Genomic DNA, 8478 nt, shown 5'->3' with positions numbered 1-8478 from the left:
AAGAGCGGGATTGGGGCACCTGGATCGAGTCAAATCAAGCAAAGCTGCGTGGCAGGGGCTCGGGGCGCTACATGGTCACCACACTGCATGCAGTGACCCCATCCCGGCACCGCCTGAGCGCCGTTGGACCAGCTTAGCTTCAGAGATGGCCGTGGGCAGCAGGTTCTTTGTGAGGAGGGGCAGAGAGGCCAGCGCCACCCAGCATCGCGCTGTCATTTAGACAACGCCTGGAAACAACAGCTCGGTCACCCAGGAGCTGGCAGCTGGGTCAAGAAGCATCCTTGGGAAGGAACTTGAGGGCCATGGTGCTCATTAGCAAGATGCCAGCGAGCTAACGAGGCTGCTGCCCCGCATCACTGCTTCTCCCCTGCAGCAGGGTCTTAGGAAGATGCTCCTTCAGCTGAAGGGGCAGAATCGGAGCCAGCAGATCCTTACGGAGCCGACTGCTTTTCTCCGCTCACATGAGACACACTGGGGGCTGGAAGTGTGGTGGAGGGGGACACACAGCATTCACCGGGGCCCCAGGACAGCAGGCTGCACAGACAGGTTGCAGCACAACCCGCTTGGCCCATGTTAGTCTTCAGAGGGAAAAGGAGCAGCAAAGAAGGGCTGCAGCAGCCATGCGCGGAGTTATCCGTCCAGAAAGTCACGGTTAAAGGAAGCTCACCCATGCCCTGCTCTCCTCCAGCACCCTGCATCTCCAAAGCCAGCCAGAAACCTCTCACGGGGCAGGGAGGTCCCTTCTGGGGGACACCACAGCCCTGACAGCCTGAGACAGGGGTGCTGGTTTTGCACAGGAAAATGAAACCTCTTACATAAAATTAAAAATATCTAATAAAGGCAGTTTTGTCACAGCTGATTTCAAAACGCTGCTTTGCTTCTGCTGCAACGCTGGCCTTGCAGGGTGTGAACTCCGTCCCGGGAGGTGAATCGGGTGGATTCTTAACGTCTACATTAAAGGGAAAATAAAATGTTTAAAAGCTATTTCAGCCCCAGCCTGCATCACCAAAATGAACACCACTTCTTTTGCCTAAACCCTGCTGGTTCTGTTGAGACAAACCAATCTTTGTCCAAAATACAGCGTTTTACCCCAAAATGCATTTGCTGAAAACAGGGAACTGTCCCAACCTTCTTCACCTCTTGCTCTGTGTACAAACGGTAAGGAAGCCACCAGCAAGTGAACCTGGGGGGGGTAGGACGAAAACTCGGCTACAGCCGAGGTTTGCTCAGCACAAAGTGACCCAGCCTGGAGCATCCATGGATCCCACAGGAGCTGTGCACACCTCCGAAAACCAGAGGGATCTGCCCCCAGTGCCCCTTGGCTTTCCCCAGGCTGCACCCAGCACCCCTGGTTCAGTTGCTCGCTGGGTGTAGGGTTTGGAGATGTGGTTTGTCCTCTCCAGGCGCACATTCAGGCTTTGGGGAGGTGTTAAACCTCCTCTGCAAGCATCTCTGGGCATGGGGTGAGATAGAAAATGAGAGGGAGCGTGTTAGAGCCCATGAGCCATCCACATGGAATTCAGGCAGAATTTCCCCAAATTTTCAGGTGGCACCAGCCAAGACAACTCAGTCCCAAGGCTGCATCCAGGTTTTAGCTGCACGGGACAGTGTGTGGGTGCATTTCCTCTGGAGTAAAACAGAGAGGTCTCCTACTCCCATGATGTGCAAAGGTTATGCACAGGGACTGCATGTGGAGGAAGGAGAATGAGTTTCTCTAAAATGAGAAACTGTAAAGGCCAGACACAGCTGACAAGTTGGTTTTAGAAGTGGTAAAAATAGAAGTAAAAACCACAAAACCAAGTGTAGGGACCCAAATTGAGCACAGCAACGTGCTGGAGGTTGTGGCTTCAAGAGACGTCTTTTGACACAGGAGAGCAGGGTCCAAGGAAAACAAAACTTCCCAGATTAATCCCTGCAAAAGGTCCCAAATTAAAGAAAGCAGAATTAATTCAGCTGTTTCTCAGGAAGTCAATGAAGGTGGATCAGTTTTTCAACCGATACCCTGTGTGCTTTACCCCAAAGAGGAAATGTACAGTGTAAGGCTCACATTCATTTTGGACAGCCTCTGATCCCCGCCTGCCAGCTTCGTGGCACAGGCAATTCTGCAGCTTTTCCTTTGTAACCTGGTCCAGAGCTCCGTTACCAACACAGGTTGTGACACATGGAGCAGTCACAGAACTGCACTCAAAGCTCCAGCCTTGTGTCTGCTATGCCAAGCACTCGTGCAGACACATCCAGAAGACACGGAGGCACCATCAGATGCAGAAAATGTTGCTCTGCTCCGGAGCGAACCCGTATCCACCAGGAGTTGGGAAAAGCTTTGTACGTGGTCTCATGGATGAGCCACACAACCTCCCACCTTGGATTTTTTCCCCACTCCCTTCTGCCTCTACCGAATTCCATCGAGATGTGGTGGTTGCTTGTTAAAGAAAAGAACCGGGGAGCATGCAGCAAGCTCTGGGTGGCAGCAATGCAGAGAGAAAAACGAAATGTTGTAACAGATGAGTATGTCCCACCTTCCCAGTCTCTGCTGGGCATGGTCTGCATTGCTGGAAAGACATCTCCAAAATCATAATCTACAAAAACGAGGGATAAAACTCAGGATTAGAAATGCAAGTAGTGGGGAGGGAAAAGGGGGCAGGGGAGAGTGTGAAGGGGATTTGGGAGGGAGATGGGCAAGGAGAGAAACAAAACATTCTGCTGCTGTCTGAAATGTTGCATGAGGTAATACTTAGGGAACACGGATGCGAATGGACACCAGCTGCACTGTACCTGCTGGTGTTTGCATTATGGGAGCTACAACAGGACCAGCGAAGGATGGATGCCCCGTTATGCAAGCTGCTGGAAAGCTAAACCAAAAACAAGAGTCCATGACATCCAGGGCTTGTGTAACTAATCAGAGATCCCCTCTGGGAAAGAATTTAATCACTCTGTGCCTCAGTTTCCCCACTTCACACTTACCTCCCATAGACACTGTGATGTTTGACTCAATGTTTGCAAAGCCAGGGGTCTGACTAAAGGGAAAAACTTGTCCTCCGATCCTACAATCCCCAGCTGCACCTACACTCCCAGGGTAGCGAGATGCTCCTGTTGAAATGACGAGCAGTTACTGAGGTTAAACTCCTCCATGCTGGAGGAACAGCAGCAGTGCCTGCCCTCCTGGGCTCTGACACCTCCACCGTCCTGGTCCTGCAACAGGGGACGGCGTTTCCACATCAGCACCAAACCCCAACACATGAGGAAACTGAGACACAGATCACACCTGCTGCCCAGACACACGGAATAGCTTGTGATGATGCCAAACCCAAAATCTAGCTACAAAATCTCCTTGATCTCTTCTCCAAAACCCTCCTCTCTTGAGCATTAAGCTTCCATCCACCAGACAGGCTGCAGAGTGTTGCCAAACCCAAGTGACACCCTTCCCCGGTCAATAGGGACAGGCAGGAAAAGTGCTGGTACCAAGACCTGTTCTGCTGGGTGAGGAATGTGAATACAAACCCAGGGGCAGGCACCGGAATGGCTGGCTGTGCCAAACCTCTGGGGCCAGAGGAGCTTCTTCCTTTGAGTTTTACTGCTCAGCTCCTCGTGCTGTGCCCAACTTACCTGGTTTGGCATAAGCAAGTCCCCAAAAGCAAACCCTTCACGCTTGAATGTCACAGATGAGCCCAAACCAGTGCTGTGCTTCAAAGTCTTTTGCTAAAATGATGCTAATGCCCACCCTGGGCTGTTCCTTCTCAGCATCTTTAATGTCTGCAGTTTCTATCTTGCACATAAAAGGCACCTGGTGGACCTTTGCCTCAGCGGGAACCTGTCTGTATGCAGACTCAGTCCTGAATTCACTGCATCCAATTAACAGCACACATCACCCCAGCTACTCCAAAATCTCTGATCTCGCTTCGTTCAAACTGACACCAAAAAAAGGAACAGGGCCAATGTATTTTGGATCAGGAACGGCAGCACCAGAGCTGCTCCCTCATGTGAATGTGCTTTGTGCAAGATAAGAGGTCCCTGCTCCAGCCTGAAGTGGGCTAAAGGGGCAGACACAAGGTACAGCTCTTCTCAGTTCATCAGGAACAACATCCAGCCCGCTCTGGTGGGGATTAGGGGGTGATTATGACATCTTATAAAGCTGGTCAAGTTAAAATGCATAAGGAGGAAAAAGCAGCACCTCTGAGACCACTGGCTGCCTTTCCCTCAGACTGCAGACACAGAGAAATTACTCTGGAAACCATTTCCCACCACGTCCAGCAGGTGTGGGTCTCAGGAGTACAAAATCAGCAGTGGAAAAAGGTGCCCTGCAGCCCTACATACCTGCTCTGAACTGGAAGCCACATTCAGATACAGGCATGGCTTTCACTCCATGGGGAGATTTCTTCAATTCTTGCCCTTCCAGCCCAAGGCAGAGGGGCTGCCCACAGCTTAAATCCCAGCAACAACCAAGGCAGGACAGGAGAGACTCACAGCCCAACTGCTTGGTCTCTCACTTTGCTCTTTTCCAGCTCATCATTCATGCCCTCATTCAGCGTCTCGTCTGGTGCAGCAGCTCAGCCGAAGGTGGTGTGGGAGCACACCCACCTTCAAAAAACCACTGACCTTCACTGGATGGAGCGATGGCACTGTCGTCCCATTCGAGGTTGGTGGAGGTGACCGAGTTGAAGGAGTTGAGGGACAGGCTGTCCGAGCCATGCACGGAGCTGGGCAGGCGGTCCTCAAAGTCCAGCAGGTACTGAGGTTTGTAGTAATCTGGCATGTATGGGGCCAGATCCAGGTAAGGAGCATCCTGCAGAGAAGAGAGTGGCCTGAGTCAGGCTCTGGGTCACCACACATCGTTATTAACACAGTTGAAATGATGAGGCTGCCCTTGAATGTCCTCTGACTGCCCAGATCTCCAAAGATCTCAGCTTAAAGCCTTTCTTAAAAGTGGCAGCTTCACTATTTCAGCTGAAAGCCAACAAGAAGGTATATCCTGGGATCTCTGACACCCAGGACTCCCCCTGCTGCACATACCCACGCTCCCAGAGCCAAGAGAAACAGATACAACACTCACCAGATCCAAGTCAAAGCGGATGAACTCCAGCCCAGATACCAGCGTCAAGAACAAGGTCAGATGATCGTGACTGCAAACCAGGGCGTTCCTGCAGCGTGGATAAAACAAAAGAGCTTTAGAGATGGGGGAAGAGAAGAAACAGCTATAAGTGCCCTTCTGTTTTCTTGGTGGTGTGTGTCCGAGCTGCTGTATACACAGCCCCAGAGCTTGAGCCCACTGCTTGCCTCTTCCTAAGGGCAACAATGTTTCCTAAGAACCTAAGGGTGGATACGTGTGGCTCAGAGCAGGCGACATCCACTACACGCTGTCCCAAAACTGAGCTACTGCCAGATTTCCAGGTGTCCACCACAGCTGGGTCCCTGCACAGGAGCTCAGCAGCTTCTTGGAAAACACAGAAGAATATAAAGGGTAGATCTTGAAGTAAAAGCAGTAAGCAGGATTCATGCTTACAGGCCTTCCTATGGGCAACCACAGTGCATCCGTATCTGGGACCTTTAAATTAATCACCCAAAAGGAAAGGTCACGAAGACATGAAGGAGCTGGGATACTCACTTGACATAGTACTTGTGCAGCAGGCTTAGGTTCTCCTGGAACAGCCGCAAATAGCTCTCCAAGGAGTTTTCGTTGAGGGCCAGGTACAGCCATGCCCGGCCTGAAAAGAAAGGAGCAGAGAGATTTATCTGTGGGGAAGCGCCTGAAGTGAAGCAAGCCCTGAAATAACCACAAATCAGTTAAAACACATCGGATCGTTCATTCACATTTGTATCATTTCAGGGAGCAACGGACGGCTGCGGAAATTCTGGGAGGGGAAAGTGCCAGTGGGAGATGAAGAGGCAGAGTCATGATTTGGAGTGGGAATAAGAAGAGGCCGTGTGGTGGCTGGTTGGGAAGCAGACACACAGCTGCAGCTCTCCAGCGAGATGGGAGCTCTGCTGTCATTTCCAGGAGAGACAGGAGAGACGGAGGCAGAATCGCTCTAAATCAGCGCAGGAGCAATGTGCGATATTACATGAATTCTGGTGCAGAGAGAGGCGATGGTGGAGTCTGCGCTCAGCTCCGCTCTCACCAGTGCATGGCTTGGGAGATGCTGGGTGTTGGGACAACCAGGCAGAGGGGAGGTCTCTGGGCACCGTCCTGCATCAAAAGCGGCCTCGATGGTCCCAAATATCTGCTATAGACAACTCGCAGCAGAGGAGAAGTAGCACTGGGCAAACAACAGCTACAGCAAGATGGTCCAGGGCAAAAGAGGTGATGCCTCCCATCTGCCAAAAACCCTTCCCGAGAGCACAGCCCAGCAGATCACTCAACCCAACACCCAATCCTGCGACACGGTGCCATTATTTCTAGAGCCAGGACTCGCACGTCCTCCACCGATGTGACTCGGACTCGGTGGGGAGCTGCTTTTTGGCTCCCTCAACCTGCCTGCAGCCCCAGCCCTTGAATGCAGGGCCAGCACAACCTGCCCAGGCCTCCTGCCACGTGTCCCCAAACCCAGCTTTGTCCCCAGAGCCGGGGCAACGTCGCCCAATACTCACTGCGTCCCAAGTTGGTGGCCACGTGTTGAAGCACTTCTATCTGCTTGATGGCTTCCCGGCGGGTGAAGTGAACCACCAGCACCCAGTAGCCTGAGGAAAGATCTTGCAAGCTGGAAGAAGAAAGAAGCCCAGAGGAAGGTTAAGCAAGGCCTTTGTTATCTCCATCCCAAATACTGCCTAGATGGCTTCCCCGTGCCAAGGCTCCATGCTAGGCAAAGCACAGTGAAAACCATGGCAGCAGCAGCCTCCACGCTTACCCATAGAGCAGAGCATGGTCCAGGTGTTCGCAGAGCCGCTGCAGGACCTTGTCGTGGTTTCTGATGGCCGGCGTCTCGTCTTCACAGGCAGCAAAGTAGCTCTGCAGCTGCAAAAAGAAGACACGGGATGGCTGAAACACCCTTCTGCAGCCCACTGAGGAGGCGGGTGGAGATGCCAACACACTCGCAGCCGGCGTTAAATAGCTTTTTTTATCCCTCAGTTTGCTAAACCTTGATCCAGGTTACTTACAGGGTGTAGCAATTGGTTTTAAGAGTACCCTAAAGGCAGTAACTCACAGGGAGAACCTCACCCGCAGAGATTTGTCCACTTTTCAGAGCCATGCCTCATCGTGGCTGCGACTGCACAACCAACTTCCCTGTTTGCTGAGCAGCCAGGCTGGGCTGCACGGCCCCCTTCTGCACAGCCAGCACTGCAGCAGGGTTTTGGTGGTTCCTCTGCAGCGGTGCAGCCATCACAAAGCTGCTCGGAGCAGCAATAAATCAGAGTTCTGGGTTGTTTCTGGCTCTGCCATGGATCAGTGTCCTCTCTCCGAGTCCAGGAGCATCCTCATTCTTGCAGCACATGCGCTCTGTGTGAAATCTCAGCGTGGTTTCAGCATCCCAGGCAGAGACAGAGGTTTTCTTGTTACAGGTGGCTGGAGTAAGCGCTGCAGTGCTGGGTACTGAGGCCAGGCAGCCTCAGGCTTTCAAATGGAGGATGGTCTGGCCGCACAGTGGTGGGGACTAAGAGGGTGCAGAGGGCAGCACAGATGAGGACAGAGGCAGCTCAATTAATCCCAAGCTGTTTCCCTCTGCTGGGGTGAGGCTTCATTGCTAGGACTCATCACATCACGTAGTTTCTGCTCTCTCTAAAACCAGGACAGCTTGACTCACTCCCGCTTAACCCACTCACAGCCGCAGTCAGCTCTGGAGTCAGGGCTGGCCCCGTGCTCTGCTGACAGTGGCCCTTGGAGGCTCGGCACAGGATAAATTGCTTTTCTGCTCCTAGAAATCTCCTTACACCCAAATCCCGTATCCCTTCCCAGCTGACCCACCGGCCTCCGCCTGCCCCCAGAGCTTACGGATCTATTTAGGTCCCCGTCTCGCACATACTTGGCATTCAGACAGGGAGATTACTTGCCCAGGAGGCGAGCTCAGCCGTACACAAGACATTTACTTGCTTAGGTTGGTGACAAGCGAGCACGGTTTCGCTGAGCTGTGACAATGCGTCACCTGTGCTTATATGATTTTGGTGACCAAAGAGGTCTTTGCCAAACCTCACCAGTTAGACAGTAGATTTATAAACAAAAATTAGATGGTGTTGTGCTTGTCGAGTCTGACCTGAAACTGGTTTCTCCTCCTGATTTACTAACAGAGCTGGAGAAGCTCCTTTAGAAATTCCAAATGTTATCAAGGGGGCAGAGAACACTTCATGGACCCTGAGGAAGGAGATAACACAATAACCTTTCATTTGCAGAGCCACCCACGGGTGTTCCAGTGATGCGTAGACCTTTTCACAACACCCAGGTGAGACCCGAAGCATTTCAGCTCAGCAGCTCTTATCCATTTTTGGGAAGGAGCTGTCCCAGGAGATTTACACTATTAATAGGCAGCCTGGACCCAAGCAGGGAGAAGAATG

At 52.1% G+C, this 8478-nt stretch overlaps 1 protein-coding gene across 1 annotated transcript in view; it reads right to left on the bottom strand.

The window, feature by feature from the left end:
* PLEKHM2 (pleckstrin homology domain containing, family M (with RUN domain) member 2) overlaps positions 1–6946 on the bottom strand; it is a gene marked incomplete at its 5' end in the record, with an annotated part of 13937 nt that extends 6991 nt beyond the window's left edge. The window contains 6 exon segments of the mRNA XM_010180993.1: positions 2517–2576; positions 4594–4780; positions 5048–5135; positions 5600–5699; positions 6583–6692; positions 6840–6946. Coding sequence (XP_010179295.1) covers positions 2517–2576; positions 4594–4780; positions 5048–5135; positions 5600–5699; positions 6583–6692; positions 6840–6946 — 652 coding nt within the window.
* Between the last annotated feature and the right edge of the window lie 1532 nt (positions 6947–8478).

The sequence above is a fragment of the Mesitornis unicolor genome, unplaced genomic scaffold, assembly GCF_000695765.1.
Source record: "Mesitornis unicolor isolate BGI_N332 unplaced genomic scaffold, ASM69576v1 scaffold20333, whole genome shotgun sequence".
In the NCBI taxonomy this organism is placed as follows: Eukaryota; Metazoa; Chordata; class Aves; order Mesitornithiformes; family Mesitornithidae; genus Mesitornis; species Mesitornis unicolor.
Note: the sequence above shows the minus strand (reverse complement) of the source record. Positions and strands in the feature narration are given on the sequence as shown.